Below are 27,799 nucleotides of genomic sequence, written 5' to 3'. Positions count from 1 at the left end.
AGAGTGAGGAAGTTTTGATGGGCAACATCAAGGACAGCCCCCGCCCATCATTTATTTATCAACTGGACAGCCCTTCCAACAGATTAGACTTTCCATTACAGGGCTGCCTCAAATAGCCTTTGAAATGAAGGGCTGTCTCTTTAAAGTAGGACACATGGACAACCTATTAAATGTGGAGTGAAGCACAACACTGTTGAGTGGGAAATCAAGATACAGGAGCTCTGCCCAACATCTGCAAAGGTGTGGGAATGGGCTGATTTAGGTGCCCCCCCCACTTCAGCTATCAGAGGCGGAAGAAAAGTGGGAGGGAAAGCCAAATGTTTGCAAAAGGTTGACCGGAATATGGCCAGAAAGAGTCCTGCTATCAAAACTGATGTCTGGGATCACCCGTCTGACAAATATCTGAGCATGTTTTCTGAGCAGCTTCCAACGCAGAATGGCTCTGCGTGCATTAATAAAAAAGGACAATGTACAAAATTTACAAGAGAAACCATCCTCGAATCGACAGCACCAGATGGCTGAGTTGGGTGACAAGAACACAGCAATGTCAAGCCAAAGAAACCATCAGGCCTGTCCGACAGCTACTAGGTTCACTGCATGCGCAAAACAGATGATTGCTATTTTCACCCCAGGAGACTCTCTTGGGTTTTCTAAAAAGTGGATTTATGTAAACGTTTTTCGAAACTGTAGAGACAATAAAATATATGGGTTAAAGAATACTGCTACTACAACCACCACCAATAATAATAATAATAATAATAATAATAATAATAATAATGGCAGCAGCCTTTAGCTCAGCCTTCCCCAACCTGGTGCCCTCTGGATGTTTTAGACTCCAAATTTCTTTGACCGTCAGCAATGTTGGTTGAGACGGATGGAGTCCAAAACCTCTGCTGCGTACCAGATTAGGGAAGGCTACTTTAGTTGATCAACAGGTTAGATCAGTTGATTAAAAAACAAAAGCAGCGCCTTCATTTTAGTTGGAACCCTTCTCTCTCACTTCTGCTATTGTTCATAGTTTGGGTTACAAGCCGTGAAAATTAGGATCCGTAACGTGGTAGAAGCATCCCTTATGATTTGCTGCTGATTAATCTATGGGTAACACAGCACATTCCCTCCCATTAAATATTAGACAGGCACTATCTCTGGACTTTTGGAACCTACTGAAGACCTTCCTCTTCCAACAAGCCTGCATCGAAATTGATTTTTTAAAAATACGTTTTATGGTTTGTGTGTTCGATGCCCTTGGGCTCCTTTGGGAGGAAGGGTGGTATATATCTATACAGCCAAAACCACCACCACCACAATAATAATAATAATAATAATAATAATAATAATAATAATAAATACCAACAACAGCTATGGTTTGTTATTTAACCCTACGGAACTGGGTATATTTGCTTTTAAAATCCTCTCTCTACAATGTATCACAGAATCACAGAATTGTAGAGCTGGGAGGGTTACCTCTGTTCCCTGCAATGCAGAAATCACAGCTAGAGACAGGTGGCCATCCAACCTCCACTGAAGGAGAGTCTACCGCCTCCCAAGGTAGTCTGTTCTTTGACTAAGAACATGCAGTTGCCATGAAGCTATTGTCCCCTCCTTAGTATTTTTCTCCTTGGAAGAGGCAACACAAGACTCCATTCCTCAGAATCACATCAAGAATATGGGGTTGCTGGAAAGCATTTTGTCAAGTGATTATATTTCCCAACTATTTTTTTACGTATCCACCCCTCAGTTCACTGTTTTACATTCTGGGGGTTAAGGAAAGTGAACTGGGTATTTCTAAATTTGATATTGTACCACTACCCAACCAGAGCCCCAGGAATAAACTATGGTACAAATCTGAACCCACAGACCTAACCCACTCTTCCAAAACATTATGACTTGCGAATTTAATTTCCATAAATGTGTTGCCTTCTGGTTTTATTTTGTGTGTTTGAAATCTAGGGATTTAATTCAGATTTTTGTCGTCCTTTAAGAGTTTGGTTTTGGTTTTCTTTTGTTATTTCCTATTCAGCTGGTATTGCTCCTCTTACCAAAAAGAAAGGGGGGGGGCGGGAGGGAGAGAAAAAAAGAAGTCTGAACCACTAATAGGTCCTGGAAAGGATTAAAGTCTCCAGAGTTCAAAAGAGATCAAACGGATATCAGTGATTTTATGAACAAATCGTACACGAGATGGGAAACGTTAAAAGATGATAACATCTCAGCCAGATCCCACATCAAAAAAATGTGTTATCTACATTCTTCTTCCCGAACTGCAAAAACAAACGCAACTGACTGAGTTCCACCATGCTGAAGGGAGTTTCTTGCTAGCTAAACTTTTGCTAAACTGGGCAAAGGTTAGATCTGTAAAGCTGTGCATCTCTTCACTTCCCAGGGCTGGGATCCAAAAAATTCTGAGCTCCGGAGGGGCATCAGACTTGGGTTGTTTCTTGATCAGCTCATCTCCAATTGTCATCTGGCAGGCAGACCATTTTTATAAACAGAAGGGGCTTTCAAAGGATGGTAAGTGGGCCATTTTTTTTTAAAAAAAGCCCACTATTTAATATTATTACCTAAATTAAGGCGGCTCAATTTTTCATACCAAGAAAGCCACAATAGTACTTTGGCACAGAAGCCACAGGCCACACTCTGATTTGTCATGTGGTGGGGGAAAGCAAGACCAAAATTTGAGGGAGGCGGGGCCTTGGCCTCACGCTGCCTTCCCAAAGTGGGCTAAGCAAGGTGCAGGGCTTTGGGAAGGAAGCATGGAGCTCTGGCAGGGTCCTAGAGCCCTCCCACCTCCTTCCCAAAGCTGGGAAAGTGCTAACTGGGCTTTGGGAGGGAGATGGGAGGACTCTAAGACCCTGTCAGAGCCTCAAGACCCAAAGCCTAGTACCTCACTTACCTGTCTTGGGAAGGCAGTGTGTGGGCTGGGGAGGTGTCACATGTTGCTGAGGGCTGCCCTAAAGGTCTTGAGGGAAGTATGGAAGTGGGAGAAGGCATTGGAAAGTGATATGGAAGGTCTGGGTCTCCTATGTCCCCCTAATGTGCAGGTCTATTGTGGTGCACGCACAGCGACTCATATTTGACTGAGCCCCTGGCTGACCCCTCCACACAGGACTGTATCCAACATGATTCATACTGAAGACTAGATCCACTGCAATCAATAGGTCAATGAATTTCAATGGGTCTACCCTGAGCAGAAGTCGGCTGACCATAACGCCCTCCTCCCCAAAACAAGCTAGTTTGTTGATAGAGAGGCCAGTTATGCATTGCCAAAGAACAAAAGAGGGCATAGATTTGCATAAAAAATCGCACATGCTAATTCATATCTCTAGGTGTCTGTTTAGAAAGAACAATTGTTTAAAGAGATATGCAGCCCCTCTCACCATAGAAGGGAAGGCACAGCCTTTTCCTAGTTACAGTGTCCTTATCTTTAAAATAGACTTAAACTGTACAGCACAGCCCATGCCACCCTAAAAATGGTTAAGTGTCCTCTGTAAAATGGGACACTGAGCCACCGTACTACCTGATCTATAAGGTTATAGGGAAGAAAATTGTTGTGAACTATTTCAAAAATAGGAGGATGTTGGTGTGTGTGTATGTGTGATCAAATAACCTTGGGTAAAAAAATGATTGCCATTCCAGAATTAATCTGGTATTGTACCAGAATTGCTTTTTAAAAAAATCTAGCACTGCCTGGATAGCCTAGTGACGGATCTGAGACTTCGAAGATGAATTGAAGGGAGAGGGAAATGCCAGTCACACACCCCCTCCCTCTTTGCACAGGAGATAGTTGCAAAAATCCAGTGGGTTCCAGGCACTTCTCCTCCTGACTAAAGCACAATCGCCAAGGTTAGGCAGCTGCCGCCAGAACGAGAGAGAGGGAGAGAAAGAGGGAGGGCCTTGTTCCCTCAGAGCGGCGCTTAAAGGTGTTGCCCATGTAGGTGTAAATACATCTGTCTTCTGCCATTTGTGGTAATACACTCGCCCTACACTTCTCAGAGCCAGGCAGATGGTCCCTGCCCTGTCTTCCTATTACAGCCTCGCGTCGCTCCGTGCTCCGAGAAATAGGAGGGCAGATGTTAAATATGTTTAACACACGCTTTGCCCCCTGGAGGTTTAAGTTAAGGCTGCTGTCTCAATTTGGCCATTTTAGGCCTTGCCAAGCTTCAGGGAACATCGGCGTTCCGCTTCATTCTCTCCTCCACAAAAGGGGCTTCCCGTCCATTCCCCCTCCCTAACCCTTGCATTCAGATGGTGGGCCCAATCCACTATGAACATCTCTGCAAACCTCCAGCCCTGTGTAAGCAACTGTAGAGCCCCCCGTATTTCTATCCAACAGCGTGTGTGTGTGTCCGCTAAATTTTGGATGCACAAGAAATGGAATTGGTTTGGAATCTGAATGGGCTTTAAATTATTTCTGTCTGTGGCTGTATCTTCGATTTCAGTTTCCTGCTGTTTTGCCAGGAGGGGATGGTGAGCCAACTTTTTTTGGAGGGGGAGAGTTTCATAATTGTTGAATATATCTATATCTATCTATAGTACGTGTTCTAGCCAAGCACAAGCAATTTTAAGTCCTATTGATTTCAACGGGACACAGGAGCACAAGAAGCTGCCTTATACTGAGTTGCCTTATCCAGCTCTACACTGACTGGCAGTGGCTCTGCAGAATTACAGACAGAGGATATTCTCAGCCCTGCCTGAAGATGGCATTGGGAATTGAACCTGGAACCTTCTGCATGCCAAGCAAACACTCTACCACTGAGCTATGGTCCTCCCTAAACACACAAACAGAAGCACAAGGTGAGTTAAGTAACAACCATATGTAGCTGCTGTATTCTGAGTCAGACGCTTGGGTACATCCAGCTCAATACTGTCTACACTGACAGGCAGCAGCTCTCCAGGGTTCGGGGGCAGGAGACATCCCCAGCCCTACCAGGGAATGAACTTGATGCCTTCCGCATTCAAAGTGGATTCCCTTCCACTGAGCAGTTGATGTAGATCTCCCAGTGGAAACAACAGGGCTTGGAAAATGCTACAAATCTGGCAGCCTCAACATGCAGCTACCAACCCCTAGACAACATCAGATCTGTGTAAGGCACTCCTGGTACTGGGGCAATCCCTTTCTTCTAATTTATAAGCATAATTTCAGCATGCTGCGCTTACTTACTCATATAACAGCCCTAGAAAGGTATAGAACTGGGAGGCAGTGATACTCCTAGGGCCATTTAGTGAGCTTCCCGGACTAAAAGATGTGAACCTGGGTCCCCTGTCCAACAGTCTGTGTGCTGCTTTCACACTATGCCCTTGGCTTCTGGAGTCCACAGAGGCCCATAGAGTTCCTTCTACTCTATTACACAGGAAGCTGCCACAGAGTGACACAAAGCGATTTACATTAAAACCAATTAAGAGCATCCATATATATTTTTTCTAATCTAAAACCACAGACAAAACAGATCAGGACGTACTGATCTGACTCCAATAAAATAGACCACAATGCTACAACTTACAATTAAGGGCCAAAATCCCAGGCCAAAAAGATAGAGAAAAGATAGTCGGTGCCAGGAGTGCCTCCTTGGGGACAGCATTCCACAAGATGGGGGCCACCACTAAAAAGCCATTTTCGTGTTGCCCCCTTCCAGACCTCTCATGGGGGTACATGAAGAAGTCAAACCCATCTAGCTCAGTATTGCCTATACTGTATGAAAGCAGCTCCCCAGGATTTCAAAAAGGGGTCTCCCCGGCCCTACTTGGAGGTGCCAGCACTGAGTTACAGCCTCTCCACTCTTCTGAATTATATTTGCTCTATCCCTCCGTCAAAATGAATATGCAACCTTCACTCACTTGAGACACAAGGCAAAAAACACCAACCCCGCAGGGCTTTGATACATACACGGATACATAATTTTATTTGTATGCTGCCTTTCCACAGTTCAAACCATGCTCGAGGCGGCTTACAACATGAAACAAATACAGTACGTAACTACAAGAAAAGTAGCCATAAACATTAAAAAAATACTCAACCAAACTGAACCATTTCCACATAAATCACAAGATCTAAAATACAAAAAACCAACAGCAACAACCCCTGCCCCAAACAAAAACCCCAAAATACACCCCAGCTGAATTTTTCAGTAGAGCCACAAAAAAAAAAAAATTGTAGCTGGAGTCAGCCAGGGCCCTGCCTTCCCAGGCCAGGCAGAAAAAAGGCCTGCAAGGCAAGGAGCAGGTCCTCCAAGAGTCACAGCCAAGATACACACCCAAAGCTCCACATTCACAGGGGCTCCCTTTTATAGGCAAAGGGACATTCATGTGAAGATTCCTTGTGTGTATCAGAGTCTCCATGCACACAGAGGACCTGCTGGATCAGCGCCTGCTTTGATGTACCATCAGAGGATAAGAGGAGGCTCAAAAACCATCCCGGACGTTTCTTTTAGTCTCAGGGATGTTGAAGGATAGCAATTCAAGCATTGGAAATGCTGAAAGATCTTCAAAAGATTATGGAGTAAGCCGCTCAGTATTTAACTAGCCTATCTCAAACGGCAAGAGGGCTAAATCAACCATGATCAAATGTAAGAGTTGCAGCCTGGAGAAACAGAGGGCATTTCAGCCCTGCAGCATCATGAGCAAACACCAGACAAGAAGAGAGGAAAGCCCCCCCCCATCCTCACCTTGCTTTTCCCCTCTTGCAGAAGAAGAAGAAGAAGAAGAAGAAGAAGAAGAAGAAGAAGAAGAAGAAGAAGAAGAAGAAGAAGAAGAAGAAGAAGAAGAGGAGGAGGAGGAGGAGGAGGAGGAGGAGGAGGAGGAGGAGGAGGAGGAGGAGGAGGAGGAGGAGGAGGAGGAGGAGGTGGTGGTTTGGATTTGATATCCCACTTTATCACTACCCGAAGGAGTCTCAAAGCAGCTAACATTCTCCTTTCCCTTCCTCCCCCACAACAAACACTCTGTGAGGTGAGTGGGGCTGAGAGACTTCAAAGAAGTGTGACTAGCCCAAGGTCACCCAGCAGCTGCATGCGGAGGAGCGGGAAAGCGAACCCAGTTCCCCAGATTACGAGTCTTCCGCTTTTAACCACTACACTACACTGGCTCCTTAGAAGCTACTAAAGGGAAGGAATGGCAGAGTAATGCAGCCCGGACAAAATCCTCTCTAGAACCCTACCCAAGGATCAGTATCCATGCACAGGTTAAAGGAAATGGGTTATCTAAAATGGGGGTAGCCTACAAGGTAGTCTCCAGATCCTGTTGGACTGCAACTCCCATCATCCATGACCACTGACTGTTGGGGCTGTTGGGGCTGATGGGAGTTGGAGTCCAACAACAACTGAAGGGCACTACATGGGTTTTCCTTGCTCCAGTAGGACAGGAGACGTGCCCTGGAGTAAGAAAATGATTACTGGGTGTCCTCTGGCTTAACTCAGCCACTTCACATTGTTTCTGGGTTTCTTACACTGGCTTGGTCTACACATTCAGTAGTGCAACCCTGAAAGAGGCAAGTTGCCCATTCTGGATGGGGTTGCACTGCGTCTGAAGGAAAAGATGTACAGCTTCAGAGTTGTTGTTGTTGTTGTTGTTGTTGTTGTTGTTACCTCGTCCATCTGACTGGGTTGCCCCAGCCACTCTGGGTGGCTTCCAACAAATTATAAACCCACAGCAAAACCTCGAACATTAAAAACTTCCCTATACCGGGCTGCCTTCAGATGTCTTCTAAAAGTCGGATAGTTGTTTATTTCCTTGACATCTGACAGGGACGGGGTGCACATTCTACAGGGCGCCACTGCTGAGAAGGCCCTCTTCCTGGTTCCCTGTAACTTCACTTCCCGCAGTGAGGGAACCATCAGAAGGCTGAACGCTGGGAGTGGAGACGCTCCTTCGGTTAGACAGGGCCAAGGCCGTTTAGGGCTTTAAAGGTCAGCACCAATGCTCTGAATTGTGCTTGGGAACATCTTGGGAGCTAATGTAGATAGTTTAGGACCGGTGTTATATGGTCCCGGTGGCCACTCCCGGTCACCAGTCTGGCAGCTGCATTCTGGATTAGTTGTACTTTCTGACTCATCTTCAAAGGTAGCCCCATGCAGAGCGCATTGCAGTAGTCCAAGTGGGAGATAACCAGAGCATGCACCACTCTGGTGAGACATATCTGTCTCTAGGAACCCAAGTGTCCTCTGTGGCTAGAAGTTCCTTTTACCACGTCTGTTTGGTTCAAAAGCTATGTCTGTTCCTGAACAGGGATAGCCTGACCACTGAAGTCAATGCATTAGTAACCCCAAGTCTGGATTCCAGCAACGTGCTCTATGCAGGGCTGCCCTTGGGCCTGCTTTGGAAGCTCCAACTGGTGCAGAACGCAGCAGCCAAATTGTTGATAGGGGCACATGGCTGACAACACGTGGCACCATTATTAAAACATCTGCACTGGCTGCTCATCTGCTAGCAAGCCAGGTTCAAGTTCCTCGTATTAATTTACAATGCCTTGAACGAGTTAGGTTCAAGGTACCTTAGGGACTGCTTGAACCCTTGTATCCCAGCCCCATCACCAGAAGAATAGCTGGTCATTCCCCAAGTTGGAGAGGCTCATCTGACAGTGACACAAAAACGAGCTTTTAATGTCAGTGGACCAGTCCTGTGAAATGTTCTGCCAACAGAGATTTAGCAGGCACTTTCTGTTTTAACCTTTAAATGTCTGCTGAAAACTTTTCTAAGCTTATGCAGGCAAGTAAGGGGAAAAGCTTTCTGTAATAGTTGATGATCTCTGACTTTAAAATTTTATATGGTTTTTACTCTCTCTGTGTCTGTATAGAATGTAAACCACTTTGATTTTTAAAAATGAATAGCCGTATACAAATATTTTTATAAATAAGTGATAGATTGAAATGTTTTGTTTTGTTTGTTTATTACATTTCTATCCCACCTTCTTCCAAGGAGCTCAAGGTGGCGTACTGGGTCCTTGTCCGAAACTCTAACCACTATACCACACTGGCTGTCTTAATGTACCACTTCTATAAGTGCAGGGTGACATTTTTTTTATTACTTTCCATCCTATGTAATATTTATTTTTTTAAAAAAATCCCTAGCACATGAAGGGCAAAGCTACTATCCCTGACTGATCCCCAGCTATTCTAGTGTTCTTCCTGCAGATTTTTTGGATTATTATTTTTTAATGTGGCACCCTCACATTTGATGTACAGTAAGCCAGGTTGGACAGTGTTCTCAAAGCTACGAACATGAGTTTGACCAAACTGCGGGAGGCAGTGCAAGACAGGAGTGCCTGGCATGCTATGGTCCATGGGGTCACGAAGAGTCGGACACGACTAAACGATTAAACAACAACAACAAGCCAGTCCATTCTATTAGCTCAGAACTAACTTAGGTCCATCAATTTCAATGGGACTCCCCTTCAGTAAATCTTAGTTGGATGCTGCCCACCGAAATGAATGGAAATGACTAGCATAGCTCCATTAACTTCAATGAGTCTACCCTGAGTAGGATTTAGCTTGATATGGCTCAATGAATCTCCTCTGTATAGGACTAACCTTGGACATCACCCAAGAACACTATTCATCGAGCTTGAAAAGTTTAAGATGAAAGAGTGCTTGAAAATGTATCAGATCAGATAAAACCTTCCCCAATCTGGTGCCCTCCAGATGGGTTTGGACTGCAACTCCCATCAGTCCAAACCCTTCTAGAGAGCACCAAGGTGAGGAAAGCCAGAGTAGATTGATAAAACAAGTACTCCTGCTTCTCTGCGGGTGAAGAGAGACACAAACGCTTAAGGAGGGCAAATGTTTGGCAGTATTTTGTTCTGCCATCAAAACACACGCATATGTTCCCTGCTCAGTTCTCCCTCCCCCTCCCTCCCCCCCTTCTCAAGGTAAGCTCTATAAAAGCTCAATATTTCTGCTCGCCTTCCCTGTGTTTGGCTGAGTACACTGACTGGATTGAAGTATAGCAATTGCAAGAACTTTACTCTGAACGTCTCCCAAACTTCTTTTTTTTATACTATAACATATATCACGTTATGAACCGGGAGGCCAGGGGGTGAAAATAATAAAAATAAACTAAAATGAAATAGAGTAAGATGTGAATAATATTTTTTTTTATAAAAAACAAACAAACAACACCAGCACTGTTGATAGCTTAGCAGGGGCCGGGAAATCCTCTGTTTAAGTTACTAATTACCTCTGATGTCAAGCAGAAAGCAAATCCCTCAGATGATTTGGAGAAAATGAGCCATCGAAGTACAAAAATAAGAAAAAAGAAAAGAGTTTGGAAATTTTGGACAAATATTTACAGACCCTGTTTGAGATGCCCTGGAGTTGTTCCCTTATTCTACATGTGGCACAAACCAGAGTGAATGTGCAGGGCAATCCTATGCACATTTACTCAGAATAAAGTCCTACTGTGATCAAGGGGACTTAGATGCAAGAAACTGTGCACAGGTCTTCAACCTTTAAATACAGAACAGAGGTGTTGCTGCTAAGCACAACTCTCCACCCACCCACCCCCAAAGAAAAATACTATATGCAAAGAAAAAAAAATATTTTTAATGCATTAAGGAATTGCTATTTTAAAGCACTTTACTTACCCTGTACGTTTGGTGATAGTTCCTAAAGTCATGGGCTGCTTGATTTGAGCAAGAGGAACTACCACAGTCAGGCTGGGAAGTGGAGAAAGGCGAGGGTTCCCTGGGTTATTGTTGGTGAAATTGTTGTAAGTGTCTTGACTATTCAATTTACCTTAACAGGAGAGAGAGAGAAAGAGAGAAATAATTGGAGGGGGGAAGGGAAGCAGCATTATTAATTTATTTTAAACATTTCAATCCCACCTTTCCAAGATTCAGCTTTTTTATTACTAAGTTTACCGTACCTCCCTCCCCCCTCCAGCGATGGATGAATTGGTCAAAGTAGGTTTCTCTCCATTTCTCTTTTTTTTCCAACCTTAAATTCAGTGTGCTGGATTTAGCAGTTTTGCAAGCAGTTCCCCGCAAATAGCATGAATTTTCGTACACCATTATTTGGTTGGGAAGCTGTGCTGCAAGTGCGAATTTCAAAGGATAGCTGTTTTAAGCTTGAGTATTGTTTTGAGAAGTGCGTATTAGGTAGGTAGATGCACAAGAACTGAATTTATTCCCCAATCCATAACTGAATTTATGCTGGCCCCAATCCAGCACGAGAGATTCATGTATAGGAGAAGCTTTCCTCTCACATAGCTAATGCAGATACTTGCCCAGGCCAAACTGAACATGCTGGATTTGTCTTTTATTTATTTTAAGTATGTATGTTCCACCTTTCAATTGCAGGAAGCTTTGTGGTGGCTAACAAAAACATCACTGTATGTGCAATTAAGCCATCAGACCTGCTAACAAGCCCACTACAGTAATGCAGAGAAAATACTATTAAAAGCTGTGTATTTAGTTGTTTCCTAAAAACAAATCAGGTAGAGAGCCCAACAGAGGGGTAAAGGATATAAGGCACGGTGATAAGGCACCATGAACAAAAAGGCCCCGTCTTTTATTGCCACCCACTTTGCCTCAGAAAGAGTGAGGATCCTTCTGAGAATGGGGCAGAGGGGGCACACACATCCTTATTTATGTATTATTGCATTTATAGGCACAGCCTCCCTTTCCTCCAAGGAATACATGGCTCTTCCCCCTCTCCGTTATTATCCTCACAACATCCCCGGGAGCCAACTTTGGCTGAGAGATGGTGACTAGCCAGTGAGCTACATGGCCAGGTAGGGATTTGAACCCTGGTCTCCCAGGGTTGTAGCTGAGGGTTATACCCCTGGTCCTTTAATTCTCGGCCAGTAAAGCCAAAGACCCTCAAATATATTGGATGTTGAATGCTCCCTAGTTCACGGCAGTGACTGGGACAACACTGTCTGTAACTGTTACCTAAAGAGTTTGGGGTAGGAAAGACTTTTTTTTTTAGCATGGGAATTAGATAAACAGAGATAGATGTCTCCCCAAAGGTTCCTGTATTAGGTGGTGTGGTTTTTTTTAATGCAATCTTTTCTGTAATTTGGGATCTATTCTCAGCAGTGGTTGCAGAGATGTTCACCGGAGGCACTGCCATCCGTAAGCCGCAGTGTTTCTGGGTGATACAGAGCCATTGCTATAAAAACAGAAGGGACTCTGCATGGCTGCGACCTAAAAGCTCAGTGTGTGCATTTCAGAGCTGAACTCCAAGGAAGTTTAACTCAGAAACATAAAACCCACAGAGAACATTTACTTTCACCCAAAAGCCAAGGGCATAGAGGACTGCAGCTTTTTTTTTGCTTTAGGCTTTAGCAGTGTCTGTCCAAACAAAAGCGTGAGGCACTGGGGCATCGGTGTGCCTGCATTTGCTGTAACCGACAACAAAAAGCCTTCCAATAATTGTTTATTAAGTACAAGGGGAAAGAAGGGAGAGAGCAAAAAGTAACTGAGCATCAGGCTGTCCTGAATTAATCATCCCATTTAAATAAATAGGATTTCAGCATGCTTAACAAGAAATGTACGGACTTCTGCCTGTTTCTGTTTCACAGGCTTTTTGCTCATAATTCTATTCCATTCCGTTTCTGCATTTATCTTCATTTTTAAAAATAAGCAAATGTGAATCTGCCTCCCAATATACATATATAAATGTGCTGAATTTTAATGCATTTGAATCAGCAAGAGATTGTGTGGAAACTTTGAGAGAAATGTGAAATCTGGCGAACAGCCAGATGCTTGAGTAAATCAAAATGCTAAATCACGACTGATTTGTTTATTTTAGAATTTTGCAAACTCCACCCCCCTGGAAAATAAAGGTTTTGTTTGCAATAATTATTTGTTTGCAATAATTATTTACGCCCTCCCCTAGTGCTTAACTTGGAAGCAAAAATGTAATAACATAAAGCTGTATACTGATCTCGTGTAGAACTGTAGTTTCTTCCACATACATTGGAAACAACAGTGTTAAAATAATGTAAATTTAAAAGGCTCCCGGGGACCGAATCCAACTAAGTAATACTCAGAGTAGACCCACTGAAATAAATGCATATAGATTTCAATGCATATATTTTGAGTATGACTAACATTGGTTTAATAAACAAATGTTTGAAACTGAATTGCTGAATTGCAAATTCTTTGATTAAAAGGAAAGAACAGAATCAAATGAAAAAAGTAGAAAACTGAGGAAGATTCCCCAACACCCACCCACAATAAATTTCTTTTTTAAAGCAGTAACAAGAAGAAGGATTTGATCAATCACAATGTAGATAGCAAGGAACTCTATCCTGTGAATCTAACTGGAACAAAAGAAGGAGAGAGAAGAATTCGCTGTTATGAAACAAAAACTTCAAATTAAATCTCAAAACAAACTGCTCTTTTAAAGACTCGTGATATTTCATAATACAGGGCAAAGCTATATATATATATATATGAAAGGAAAGGGCTGGGACAGTAACAAGCGTTTCTCGATTATATCGACGGCAGTGTAATCGATATGAGCAGTTTTGATACCGAGAAGAACATTAAGTCAGTTGCTATTTTGCACTCATCTGAGACTCCTGGCCTTCTTAGGTACTGTCCTTTTGTTGGGAGGGAAATGCAAAATTATACTAAAAAAAAAACCCTCTTGCGTGTATGTTTAATCTGTAGATTGGCTCCTGATGACTTTGCCTTTCCTCCTCCTCTGCTTGGTTCGAAGCCGGCAAAAGGTCTCCACCCTTTTTAATGTGCTGTATGTAGTTGTGTCAAAGCCTTCCTCTCACTCTTCTTCTTCTTCCCTATTTCCTTCTCCAACCCGTATCTCTAGCTCGCTCCCTGTATATCTCACAGCGTGCCCCCATCACACTTGACCGACCTCTGATTCACCCTTTGCATCAAGGCCTCGTCGCTCTACAATCCTATCCATGATTTTATTATTAACTTAAGTGCATTTGCTCCCTCTTGCTCCTTCTTATCTTTCCTCTTTGATTTCATATTATTGTCCTCCTCAATTGCTCCCTTCCTTGGCTTCATTCTTCCTTTTCAAACCACGGATTTCCACTTCTCCGTCTCAATTGCCTGCTTTTTCCCTGGTTCCGCCTTGCGTTCTGAATGCTTTGCCAGCCGAGATCTGGGCCGCTCACTTCCTCCTATTCAGACGCTTGAAACTCATTTGTGTCAATAAAAAGTATTACCAACCATTACTTTTGGGTTCATTCTAAACAGACAGGCACAATTGCCAGCATAGTCTATTTTCAGGAGAACCGAATGTTCTAATATAATCATTTCCTCCCACCTTATCTCTTTTCTATGCTTTCTCTTTGGAAAATTTAGGCTATAGTCCTATCTATCTATCTATCTATCTATCTATCTATCTATCTATCTATCTATCACCCGGCTATAAGCCACGTTGAACTCAATGGGACCTACTTCTGAGTCAACATGCATAGCATTGCACTGCCAGACGGTCAGTTTTGGAGCAAAGTGTGGTTTCTTTTAAATCTTTTTAAAGAGCCTCACTGTGATATAATGATAATGGTAATCCTACCAATAATAAAAATGTTATTTCTGCATCCATCTATCGGTTGTTATTTCATACTTATTTATAAATGTCTAGCAGACTCTGGAGGAAGGTCAGAGAGCATTATTTAGCAAATTAAGGTTGGCTACATGGACAGGCCAGCTCAATCAACTGGTCTTCCTTCATAGAATGTTGTGATCCCTGAAATGCTGCTTCCTTTGGGACTGATGTGCTGCATGCACTGCGCATAGTGTACAGAGTTATTAGCTGCTACTCCCAATCACCACACACAGAAAAAAGTAAAAGGGAAACTTTGCAGCAATGTGCCTCAAAGCAGATGTTCCTTTGGGGGCTGCCCTGAGGATTTGCTTTTGCATGTGGCAAATTTTGAATATGCATCTTTCACTCAGTTGAGGACTTACCAGAATGCTCCCCATATGAGATATTAGAGCTAACATTGTTTGTCTCCTGCATAACACAGCAACGTATTGGTCTCTAGTGATAGGGTTATATTGTTTGTAGTCTGACTGTGTTCCTAAACCTGTGTTAAAATATTGTCCTGACCACCACCCTCTAACATTACATTTGAAGTAGAGACCATCTAATAACGTTAGCATATATCGTGTGCTCAGGCTAAAGCAAACAAATTAAATACAACTGGATCCAGCCAAAATTAAGCACTTTGAACCCAAGGATGGATTAATCTGTCAGATTCTGTTTCTCTTATTAATTTATTAAATTTGTTGTTGTTATTATTTTTTATAAATTTGTATACTGCCCTATACCTGTAGCTCTCAGGGCGCTTCACTATATCTTGCCCAAGGCAGTCCCAAGCAACTTACAGCCATTAATTTCTCATTTGTCCAAACTTAAATTCAGTTCTCCCCATTTCCACACAATTTGTGATTATTATTTTTAAACCTTCTTGAAAATTTGTCAGCGTTTTCATACAAACTTCTGCTGTTGAACACATTTTTGCATGCAGTCCTGACCAATATACATATTTTGAAAGCGATTTCCCCAAATGTTAATGCATGTTTGCATGTAACTTTCACCAACCTATACATTTTTATACATGCCATTCAAAGGAGAACTGCATCGTAAAATTCAGAGAAGTGCCAATTGTGAAGGACAGCCGTGTTTCAGTTCGCATATTGCTTCAGAAAGTGAAAATAAGGTAATTCCTCATTAAAATTAGACAAGATCAAATTTATCCTCCATCCCTAATTAATATATACTTCTGATTTAAGTGGGAGGATTTTAAAAGATGCTTAAATCTCTTGAATGGAAACCAATGGCGCTTAATAAGTTAATTTTGGCTCGATCAAACCCATAATCTATACTGTATTGGAGGGAAGGTTCAAGTTCTTTGCCAATAGAAATAAAAAACCAGAATTCAGCTAGCATCGGTGGAAAGATAGGAGTAACTTTATGCAATTTTACTGCCCAACCCTATGCATGCTGACTCAGAAGCAAGTTCTAATGAGACTCACTCTCAAATCAGTGTAACCTCACATTGCAAGCTTAACTCCTCCAACACTATGATTTTGTAGGATGAAGTCCGAGTGCTCTTTTTAAAAAGAACATTGCTTTTAAAAACAGACGATCAACTAAGCTACAGTTGTCTCTCACTTCTAAGGCTACTACTACTACTGCTACTACTGCTAGTAGTAATAATAATAATATTGTATAGAGCACCTAAATCATTAGCCACTGTACAATAGGTTTAAAGAAAATCTAATCCGGAAGGCATCCTAAGAAAAGTAAGTTGTACGCCTAACTTTGACATCATTTTCCTCAATTGTGTATCTCTCTTCAGTCAATAATCTTTCATCCTCTCATTCTTTTTTTTTCGGGGGGGGGGGGATGACACAGAATAAATGCCACATTTCATTGCCAGCTGAGAAAAGGGGTGGGGTGCAAGGGAAAGCAGAAGAAAACAGGGGCCTCGCCTGTTTACAAGAGCCTGAAAAGCACTCAAAACATAGAAAAGCTTCCATGAATTAAAAGGTTTAGATCATTAACTTGTTTTTCTGCGTCCGGCCAATACTGTGAAATGGTGGCTTTTCTCTTGAGGAAGAGGAGGAAGAAAGGAGAGGAGAGGAGGGAGGGAGGGAGGGAGGGGGTGATACTTAAAAGGGAGCTATGTTTGAATTAGGTTCCTAAACAGCAGCTTGCGCTTTGGAGAGATATTATCCAAGTCCCACGGCAGAAGCGTCCAAAACTCAGAGCTGAAGTGCAACTGCCCTCCCCCCCTTTTTTTTCCAAGGAAGAATAACAAGGCGGGAGAAAAGGGTTCCTCACAGGAAGTGGTCTGAGAAGCTATAATGGTGCTTCAGATGAATTGAAGATAGGAAAAGGAAGGCAAAGGAGGGGTTTCTTAGTGAAGGCCTCATCTTCCTAAAGACACTCAAGGCTTCCTTTACCCCCCTCTCTCTTTTTCGGTCATTTAATCCGGCACATAACCATTACCTTGGATTTCCTCCCCCCCCCCCTACACCCACTTTTAATGTTGGTTTTCCTATTTAACACCCCAGGATTCCTGAATTGCAGCCCATGACAAACTGGGAAGGGTTTTGGTATGAGAGGTCTGAGAATGAACTTAAAAAGTTTTTTTGGGGGGGGGGGCAAAATGAAACAGCATTCATCTAAGCTGTTGTGAAATTCTAATCCGGTGAATGACAAAAGGAGTTTGAACCGATGCTTATTTAATTTCATGCATTGTTTGAAAAAGGAAAGAAACTAAAAAAAAATATTATTATTATTAGCTTTATTTATGAATTACTTCCTATGAGGCATCCTGAAGCGAATTACAATACAATAAAAACATACACAGAACTTTTTTGTTAAAAAAAGAGAAAGGTTTGTGTGTGTATATTTTAGAATAGCACTGAAGCTATTATATTCATTCCTCGACTCTACTACCCTGAAATCATAGGACAGATTTTTAATTAGCTCCTTTTTCATTCTTGGTTCATAAAGAACATAAAGAATACGTCTGCATGTTGTGGTTTAATTAGTCACATTTTGTCAAGAGAAGGTCTGCTACCCTTTGCAATGAAGGATCAATTCCACTATCTGTAAAGTTGCTGTATCTAAAAGAAGGCAAGATCCAGAGATGCCTGGAATGGTTTCCTGATGGCACTAAAATAAAATCAAGTAAAATAGACTGAATTTCAAAGATCCAACTGCAAAGGTGGCTTAACATGCCTTGTCCGTGAAACATAGACTTCAATTGTTATGTTTCTGTGGATGCAGTGAATGGTTTAAATGATGGAGGAATGATCAAGATAATGATATTTTGGACAGTATACATCAAATGATGATCTTGGATAGGTACTCTATGGATCAAACACATACATTATCTATCTATTTCACCTCCTGGCCCCGAATATAAACAGAAAAAGAAAAAGACTCTGAGCAACTACAAATACCGTAGGAATATTCTAAAAAAAAAAAAATGCTTCTGCCTATCCCCTCCTCCCTTTATCCCCCCTTTGCAAATGCATCCAGTTTGCTCAAACTCAAATGCCATATATCTGTCAAGGTCCAGCAACCTGTTACAGGAATAATTTGCAGGGATGCATCTCAAATTAAAACACAGCTCCATCTACGTGTTGGTTTATCTATCTGTGAGCTGGCATTCCGGAGAGCGAAAGCTTCCACTGTCTGTATTGCCTTCCTCTTCTTGCTAGAGCTAACGAAAAGGGACCTTTCGGCAGTATAATTTGCACATAGGTAATAGCTCCGAAGAGCTGGACTAGGTGTGCAAATGGGGCGGCTGCACATTACGACAGCAACAATGTCCACACACGGGGTGAGGAGGCCCTTCCTTCCACAGGTGCCTTATCAGAGGTGAGCTATGTAATGATAAGAGAAAGGGCTTTTGGGGGCATCAATGTGCTGTTTATGTAACACTCTGCCTTTAGAGGCTGGCCAAGCAACCATGTCACAATCCTTTATCTCAGCCAATGATTTTTTAGTATTTAAAAATTGTGTGTCTGCGTAGCGTGACAAAGTGGTTTTGAGTGCTGGACTAGGATCAGGGAGACCCAAGTTCAACTCCCCATTCAAGCATGAGGCTCATTGGGGCTGATCCTGCGCCAGTGACTGTCTCATTCCCTAACCTACCTTTTGTGGGGATAAAACGGGGAGGGAGAGAAGCCTGATAGTCAAGATAGATAAGACTGACTAATAGATAAATAGATACACAGATGGACAGACAGACATTTTCTGTTGCCGGATGTTGAAAAGCAACCAATATCTGAATAATATGTGAATAAAACAAAACAAATAAATTAAAACTAGGGCAAATTCTTGAACTGTTCCTAAAATTCAGAGATCCCCTTTGAAGCACTGCCTGGACTAAGGAACTGAGTACTGCAAGATCAGGAACTACTTAGGGAATAATTCGACGAGTGAAATCCAATGGTGTCCATCTGCCAAAAGAACACATGTTGTTGGCCAAAAGGATTCTCCCTCCTCCCTGCAGCCCCCACCCCCTGCCGGCATGCTCCCAAAACTTGCTCTAGACTAGGGAGCCAGTTGGGACCTACCTCTTGTGCACTCATGGCTGTTTTGGCAACAAGGATCCGCACTAACTTCTGAACTTTGGAAATCGAGGGGAAGGTCGTATTTATTTGTTTTAAGTGAAACTTGCCCAAATCCATATAGTTAATCAATTAGTCTAACCAGTTAATTGCCTTAACAGCTGCAACCCTCATGTGGATGTATTATATACATATTATAGGCATGCAATAAGAACGGTGCATAAAACAGCCAAGCAGCACTTCATCCAACAAGACAAGGATGCAATAAATCACAGAAATTTAAAAGGAAAGGCCTGATTGCCAATGTGTCATACCTCCCAATTGTTTCTGGTAAACACATCCACACCTCTTTTGTCTCTCTTTTGTCCTTGGGTGAGATATGTGGAGATACATTTAAAAACATGTGCTAAGAGTGCAGTGCTTGCCTGTGCTAGCCTTTTTTTTAAAAAAAGTGTTGCCTCCCTCCCTCACATGCCTAAAATGGCAATTTCCTGTTATTGCTGTTCTATAAGAAGCACGGCGAGATACTCTGTGACATTAAGTATTTTTCAGGACTGTGTGTGTGTGTGTTCCTCCCAAATGGGAATCCCACCATGCTCAAAACTTCTAGAGGGGCAAGTTACGTTTGAATGTTGAAGCAGAACAGAAGAATTGTGTGGAACTTTAAAGACAAGACAATTTATTACAGCAGAAGTGTTTGTGGACTAGAGCAGGGGCGGAGCAAGGCGGGTGCGGTCCGCCCCAGGTGCCACCTCTGAGGGGGGTGACAAAATGTTGTGCGGCAATCAATGTCTGTGAGTTTGGCACACATAGGCTTCCAGCTGTCAAAACAGTCAACTCGCTGGCTCCCCTTCAGCTGTAGCTCATTGCAAGGCTCCCCAAAAAAGCTCAACAACCTGGGCTCCCCCCAAAAAATATGAAATAATGTCAAACCATTTTTGCAGGCAAATAAAAAATCAATGTGGGGGGGGGGAGAGAAATTTTCCGCCTGACCTTGCTTTGCCACTGGACTAGAGTCCACTTCACCGAGTGCACAAAGAGCTAAAGTAGAATGAATCGGGAAGTTTGTCTCTATTGGTTTGGGCACGAATAGAGGCCAGAGTTTCTTGTCCCGCTGCAGGGGTTAATTTATCTGTGTTCTCACCAACTGTTGCGGCTGTGTAAAACTGCTGTCTTTCCTTTGGCATATATTAAAGCCTTAATTGAACTGTCACAAGCTGTAGTGTTTGGTTTTCATTACCATTTTGCCCAAACGCTGACTCAGAAGTAAATCCTGAGTTGTGGTACTTACTCCACAGAAAGTGCACTTCATACTGTAGCCTGTTTGGTTTCTCGGACCTAACAAAACAGATCCAGTCATGCCTGCCTCTCTCTGTCTCTCATGAAAACGAACTTCTGAATTATTATGATTTTATGGCACTAACCTCAAGGATCCTATTTAGAGCTTCCACATTTCTAATCTTGATCCTTTCTTTTACAAGAACGAAAACACATGAGACATTAAGATGGGCTTTCTCTGTTCTTCTATAGGAGTCGATTCCCTGGGATATACTCTGCCTGGGCTGTTTCATCACAGCAAGTGAAGGCTTGCCTGTTCTCGGGTTATTCTTTTATTTCTGATGCATCAGCTTTATAATTTTTAGATGCCCTTTTCCTCTCCTTTTTTCATATTTGTCATTTTTAACCACCAACTGCTTACAGTATTTTAAAAATAATATGCAGGGGGGAAATATTCATTTAAGAAGCAGTAACATTATGGCTGAACAACACTCAATGTGCAAAATCCACAAAATATTATTATTATTATTTAGAAGACCAGATCTTGCAGTGTCTTCTTCTTTTATTAAAAACAGCGCCGTAACTTTTGATCAGGGAATCTAACCTGACTCACTTTAATCTTGGAGGAGGGGCACTGAAGCACTAATCCCCACCCTCCAGTAACATTTGAAATGGTTCCCCTGTTTGCAAAACTAAATTGCTGGCTAAATGTTTCTAGATTTCTTTCAATTTTATTAATATACTTTGCTGATCAAAACCATTCATAAACCTCAGATGGATATATAATCAAAGGTTAAAGCGAAAATTATTTGAGTTACACACACACACACTTCATTTTGGTCTTGCTATTGATGTGGAGGAGCAATAGGAAAACTGAATTCCATTCATAAGGTGATAGGCAGGCATTCGCCATACACTCTCAAAGCATATCTTCCACATTCATAAGCAGTTTTAAAGAGAAAAGCTCCAATTCCCAAAAGCTGGATTCTGGGCCCAACGGCACATTCTGAACTCCTGCAGAAGAAACCCTGCTCTCCAAGCCTGCAGCACTTCCTGCTTTGAAGTGTGCACAAATCTAGATTGAGACACAGTGTTAAATTGTTTTAAAACAACTGATCCTACCCAGGAGGAAGTGACTGAACAATTAAGATCCTCGATAAAAGCCGCCATCCTGAGGTTAGCAAGAGAGGACCACAGAAAATCTTCAGTATTTACAGATTCTATGATAACAGTGCCTATTTAATGGGGAAATTGCCATCTGCGAAGCCACCTATAGATTATTTCCTCTGGGAATATGCTGGATAGAAAATGAAGCTGTTCACTTAGTAATATGGGTTACTATGCAGCCCCAGAGACAGCACTGCTCTTCAGTTCTTAATGTCAGGTTAGATTCTGGAGAAATATCAACTTTGGGGGGGGCAGGCAACAGAAAGGTTAAGCTTCTAGTCCTCATGGATCAAAGTCAGGCAAGTGACAACATCTATATCTATACCTTAAACTGAGAGGCTTGCAGGGCAGTCTCGAGCAGGTTGCGCGCCCTGGCGCTGAGGGGCGGAGATCGCTCCGGCGCCCCCGCCCTCGCAGGGCGCAGCATGGCTTGGCCGTGCAGCACCCTGCCTACCGGCCCGGCGCCCTGGCACCCGCGCCACGGGACTCTACCTAGAGCCGACCCTGGAGGCTTGTACATTATGATTTCATGACACCCCCTTGCCCAGAGGCAGTATATCTCTGGGAACCAGATTCTGAGCAAGGAAAGCAGTCACCTTCATGCCTTTTTGTGGGTTTCCCAGAGGGATCCATCTGCAGGGAAACAGAAGGTTGGACTAAACGGAGGTTTGAGACTCCTCTGATGCAGTAGTTATTTGTTTTGGGGACGCACAGCAATAGGATAACACTAGTCAATCGCTAAATGATAAACAGCATCAATTGCATTTTCCAGGATGGACTGAAGCTTTTGCTTTGCTTCCAGATGACCATTTGACTTCTCCAAACAGCTCCACAAATTGCCAGTGAATAAGGTTAGGAAGATGGTAACGTCGTTAGTGTTTACTTCCAGTGTCTTACACTTAGGTCCTTTGTAACTATGGAAGATTGAGCAGATGCACAACACACACACACACACACACACACAGAGAGAGAGAGAGAGAGAGAGAGAGAGAGAGAGGGAAATGTTGTCGTGGCCGGCACCATCAAGCTGCAACCTTAACTTCTTAATTGCATGGCCGTAGGGAGCAAGCAAAATGCGCTCCAGTGGCTCTTTTATCTTGTATTCAAGAAGAGCTGCATTGTGCACCCACTACCAGGATGAAGTGGCGCTCCACAGATTATATTTAACAGGTCAATTTCTTTATTTATTTTTTTAAAAAAAGAGCGGGGGTGGGGGAATTATGGCATGCTATTGTATCTGGGCCTGAGAAAACACTCAATGATAAAGGAGTGGCGGGGAGTGGGGAGAAACCCTATTACACTTCACTCCCCTTCAGGCTCTGAACAAGCAAGCAATTCCCAATGCAACATTGGGAACATTGCAAACAGAAGCAGCCCTTTCCAGTGCAGGCCCAAAGTCCAGAAGGGTGCACTCAAGCATCAGCTGCCTTTCCACCTTTTCAAGCAAGCCGCCGATTCTCTGTCAAAGGACGAGGAAGCAAACATGCCAGAGGCGAAGTCCTCTAGTGTGATGATGGGAAAGCATTCTGTGTGCGTGTGTCCTGGTTGGGGGGACGGGGACCGGAACCAGGCGCCGGAATAACCCCAAGTTATCCCAATGGTTTGTGAATGCCACACACAACAGAAGTTATGAGGAACTTTCCCCAGCATCTATTGCAAATCTATTTTCACTAACATATTTATGTTTTTACGCTCATCCTGGCCTCTCCATATACACTGTATGCATTATTCGTACAAAATGTTTTCTTGGAGAACTGCATCCTAAAACTCAGAGGAGTATGAATTTTCAAAGGATAGCTGTGCTTTTTTTGCAAATCAGTTCCCCCATGTATTTTCATGTGTTGTTTCCCCTAATATTATTCATGTATTTATTTATTGGATTTATCTGCCACCTTCCTGCCAGGGCGGGTTTACCATTTTAAAAGCCTAAAACAAATGCATTACATAAAACGAAGACTGACAAGAGTCCTCTCATGCCAGCTAGATACTTGATGGGATGCACACTTTATCCTAGCACAGTGCTTTTGTATACTTTACTTCTCTGGAGAACATGCACAGCAAAGTGGGGGTTTTGTGTTCCAATTCATACATGGCTTCTGAAAGTGAAGGTTACCTGGGTTCGCTGTTGAATGTGAACTGGCTGAACCCGACCCCCTGCCCCTAACAGAAGGTAACTCTGGCCTCCTGTTTCCTGCTCCACTCAGCTGCCAGGAAAAGCTATCACTGTTTTTGACTGGCGCTTTCTTTCCCTTGTTCAGAACACTTAGGTAACCTTAGCGAAATGTCTGACTGGGCTGCTAACGCCAGAGAAAATGGGAATACACAGTTTGATGAACGGGTATTTGCAGGCACTGGACACAGAGGCATGTGAGATATAGATCCACCCACTGTGGGACTTTCTGCCCTCGGTGCCAGAGTTCAATCATCCTTCCAAGCAAATCACATGTCACTCTTGGTTAACCATTTGTCCAACAGTAAATCCCCCCCACCTTCTTCGCCACCCCCACAGTGGTGCCACTTTGCTGTACAAGGAGGGTCTCTTTACACCACCTGCTCTGCACTATTTCATTTGAGAATGGTTTAATGCATGTCAGCACCTTTTTGTGAACTGCTACGATCTCTTGGATACTGCTGGACTTGGGACACTGGTTCCAATCTTTCTTTCTTTCTTTCTTTCTTTCTTTCTTTCTTTCTTTCTTTCTTTCTTTCTTTCTTTCTTTCAAAAAACATTATTCTGCTCCCTTCACAGCGTTCGTTACATGGCCAGAATCTATACAAAACAGGCACAGCAGCAAAACTGCATTGAGCACTGAAACATACCTAATGTGCTAACTTACACTAGTTGTCGAAGTTCTCTAATACCCGAACCAACCAAACATGTCTCACTTTACTTAAAAGTTGGCAGTAACTTTGTTGGGTTTGTCAGATCTTAAAACTTGACACAGTTTGGATTTATGCAATACAGTATCCCAGTCCTTCTTTTTTGGAAGGCTTTTTTTGTTTTTGTTTGCAATCAAGAGGTGTATCAATGTTATGAAATAAAAATAAATAAAATTAATTACCTGTCACTGGAAATAGGGAGTTTTGTCCTTGGTCCCCCTAGCTCACTATTGCTGTCTCCCAACCCTCCCTGGAGATGCCAAGGACTGAACTTGGGTCCTTCTGCATGCTAAACATGTGCTCTACCGGAGAGGAACTACACACAAATCAGGCAGCCATACATGCAGGCCTCTGGGTGGAGTGGTCAGGGCCAGCCCAAGTTGTTTTGCTGCCTGAGGCAAAAGGACAAGATGGCATCGTCACCTGACCAGACTGACAGCTGAATCTTACTTCAATTGCATGCACTGTACCTCAGGGCACTAGGTGAGCTTGGGGAGTGCAGAACAAGCTGTTTGGCACACACAGCTCAGTCTTCCAGCACCCTGACACAACCCTTTGTTCTCCCAGCATCTCCCTTCTATGCCTCCCTCTACCTAGTGGCAGGGCCATCCTGAGGTGCGGCCATGTGACTCTACTGATGGTAGAAGGCACATACCCTGCCCTCTACCACAGGAAGCCCCTGTCGCTGATTGCTGAACATTTCTTGAACTAGGGCCATGCCACTGATTGATCATGGCTCCTGCCCAGTCCAAATCTTGACTTAGTTTTGAGCACACTGGATGGGACCTTTGTATAATTGCTCCTTTGCCCCTAAGGCTATATCCTTGGGCCGTTTTGCACCCCTGAGACATCACGAGGCACTGCCCCTCAAGTCTCAAGTTTGGGGTTTCTGGAGATCTAGAAAGTCTAGACTTCAAACACCTTCCATTTTTCCTTCTTTACTGCAAGGCACTACTTTTACACAGGGATGGGCTAATATGTAATTTCTATTTCTCTCAATTTTTCATTTTTCCATTGTTTAGTTCTCCACATTTCCATATCAGTTTGCAATTTTTTAAAAAGCCTTCATGAATAGTTATCAGTATTTCAGTATTTCAGTAGGAATGTTTCCTAATATGCACATTTTTGTATGCAATCTTATCTACTACTGTATATCAATTTTAGCAAGGTGATTCCACCCTAATATAATGCACACTTGTATATTGTTTTCACTAATATATGAACACTTTACCCTAGTATATGCATTTTTGTACACATTACTTGTCTGGAGATCTGCACTGCAAAATTCAGATAAGTGTGAATTTCAAAGGATTGTGGTGGCGTTGGTTTGTGTGTTGCTTCAGAAACTGCAAAGTAGGTAACTTCACCTTTAAACATGGACTGGATAAAAGAAAAATCCCTCATCCCTAATGCTGGGGGAAGTATGGTAAGTTTGGCTTTTCAAAGCACATCCTAACAATAATGTACACTTCTTCGAAAAGCAGAACATTTCCCCCAATAAACAAACTTACAAGTGAAACATGGAAAACTCAGCCCATAATTTTTATTTTTTATTTTGCATGCTTAGCATTGAAGGAGGGAGGAGAGGAGAGGGGTGGGGTGGGGTGGGGTGGAGAGAGAACCAAACTCATCCTGTCACCCCTTCAACATTTGGAATCCATATTTTTCCAGACACTTTTTCTATTAGAAGTGCACATCAGCAAAATGGATTAAGCTGAGGATTCAAAGGCGAGGAGGAGACAGAGTGGGGGGAACCAACAATCACCTTTGTGGCTTGCGCAGGGGATAGCTGCCTGTCATAGTTGCTTTTTGGATGAGAGAGTCCCAAGCCAGTCATAACTTAACATGCTCGCTTCCACTCAGAAGTCCTTTTTTTTGTTTGTTCTTTTTTAATGGAAGGGGGGAGGCCCGAATACGCCGGACAAAAGAAATCCCAACAGACAAAGCAAAAACAAATTAAAAGCGCTGTTATAAAACACAGATGCTGCAAGAAAAATAAACTTTGCAAGATTTACGGGGTTTTGACAAAGTTGGGCGTTTGTGCAAAAGCCATCAGGAGCAACTCCCGGGTAATGCCATTTGCAAAGTATCCTCCTCCTCTGTCTAACGTGCACACACACACCCTCCCTCTCAGGAAAATCTGGGTAGCTGATATGCTTGCTTCTTGAATGGAGTGATCTGGAGACACTTGGCCAAAGCAGGTGGTGTACATGTAGCCGTTTCGTGGGCACAGAGACCATGGTATATGCTGCACGTCCTCTATTTGAGAGTTAGCCAATGTGGTGCCCTCCAGACGCCGTTGGACTGCAACTCCCACAATCCCTGGCCCTTGGCCATGTCGGCAACATTTTATGGGAGTTGTACTCCCCCCCAAAAAAACCAACAACCTGGGAGGGCAGGATGTTGGCTAATCCTGTACTATATTACACTGGCAATTAAAGCATTTGAAATAGCACTGGAAAAGACAGTTGCCTAAAATCTTATGAAAGATGCTGCCTGTCAGAGTAGGCAATATAGGGTAAAGAGAAACAAAGGAAGCTGCTTTATGCTGAGTCAGGCCATAGGTCCCTCTAGCTCAGTATTCACTGATTGGCGGCAGTTCTCCAGGGTTTCAGGCAGGGGACATTCCCTCCCCAACCTGGAGACACCAGGTGTGGGGGGGCAGTTAAACCCAGGTCCTTCTGCATGCAAAGCAGATGCTTCAGCTCCTCCTCAAAATATCAGCCAATGTTTGACATGGGAACAGGAAAAGAAACAACTGATTTTAACACTTAGGAATGTATGGAGTTGCCTTATACTGAGCCAGAAAAATGGTCCATCTAGCTCAGTATTTTCCATGGAAAGAGTATAGGAACCTAGGAAGCTGCCTTATACTGAGTCAGAACGTTGGTCTATCAAGTTCAGTATTGTCTACACTGACTGGCAGCAGGCACTCTAGAGTTCCAGACAGGGAACCTTTTCCAGCCCTAACTGGAGATGTTGATGGCCTCTGGGCTGCCAGCAGCTGTTTTTGCTAGCAAAGATGTTAGATGTTAGGGACCTTTCGCCTGCAAGACATGTGCTCTACTCCTGAGCTGTGGCCCTTTCACCAGAGAACCGGTGGTATGATTCGGTGCAGAGCAGTTTCAAAGGTATAGTTGGGGTTTTTTAAGGAGCGGCTATTAAATTAATGGCAGGAAAAAAGAAGCACTATTGTGGCCATTGGGGGGGGGGGCGCAGGAAGCAGACATCAAGCGGCTGTTTCTTAGACATTTAAGAAAGAATGCGAAATGTGCAGAAATCTGGATACACCAAACAATTGCAGTGTGATGGAAACATGAGAGAATTTAAGTAATAATTAAAAAAGAAAAAGAAGAAAACACACAAGCATGCAGGTCCATTGCTTAATCACTCAATAGTCACAAGCCTAAGACAGTGTTGATGGCCTCTGGGCTGCCAGCAGCTGTTTTTGCTAGCAAAGATGTCACATTT

The 27,799-nt window shown here is 43.0% G+C and overlaps 1 protein-coding gene across 25 annotated transcripts in view; it reads right to left on the bottom strand.

The window, feature by feature from the left end:
* Window positions 1–27,799, bottom strand: part of BCAS3 (BCAS3 microtubule associated cell migration factor) — a 454,932-nt gene that overhangs the window by 266,090 nt on the left and 161,043 nt on the right. For all 25 annotated transcript variants that reach the window (XM_088657501.1, XM_088657504.1, XM_088657510.1 and 22 more), the window contains one exon: window positions 10,568–10,718. In XM_088657501.1, coding sequence (XP_088513627.1) covers window positions 10,568–10,718 — 151 coding nt within the window. The remainder of the gene's footprint in view (window positions 1–10,567; window positions 10,719–27,799) is intronic.

This window comes from Zootoca vivipara, chromosome 14 (genome assembly GCF_965207765.1).
Source record: "Zootoca vivipara chromosome 14, rZooViv2.hap1.1, whole genome shotgun sequence".
Taxonomy (NCBI): domain Eukaryota; kingdom Metazoa; phylum Chordata; class Lepidosauria; order Squamata; family Lacertidae; genus Zootoca; species Zootoca vivipara.
Note: the sequence above shows the minus strand (reverse complement) of the source record. Positions and strands in the feature narration are given on the sequence as shown.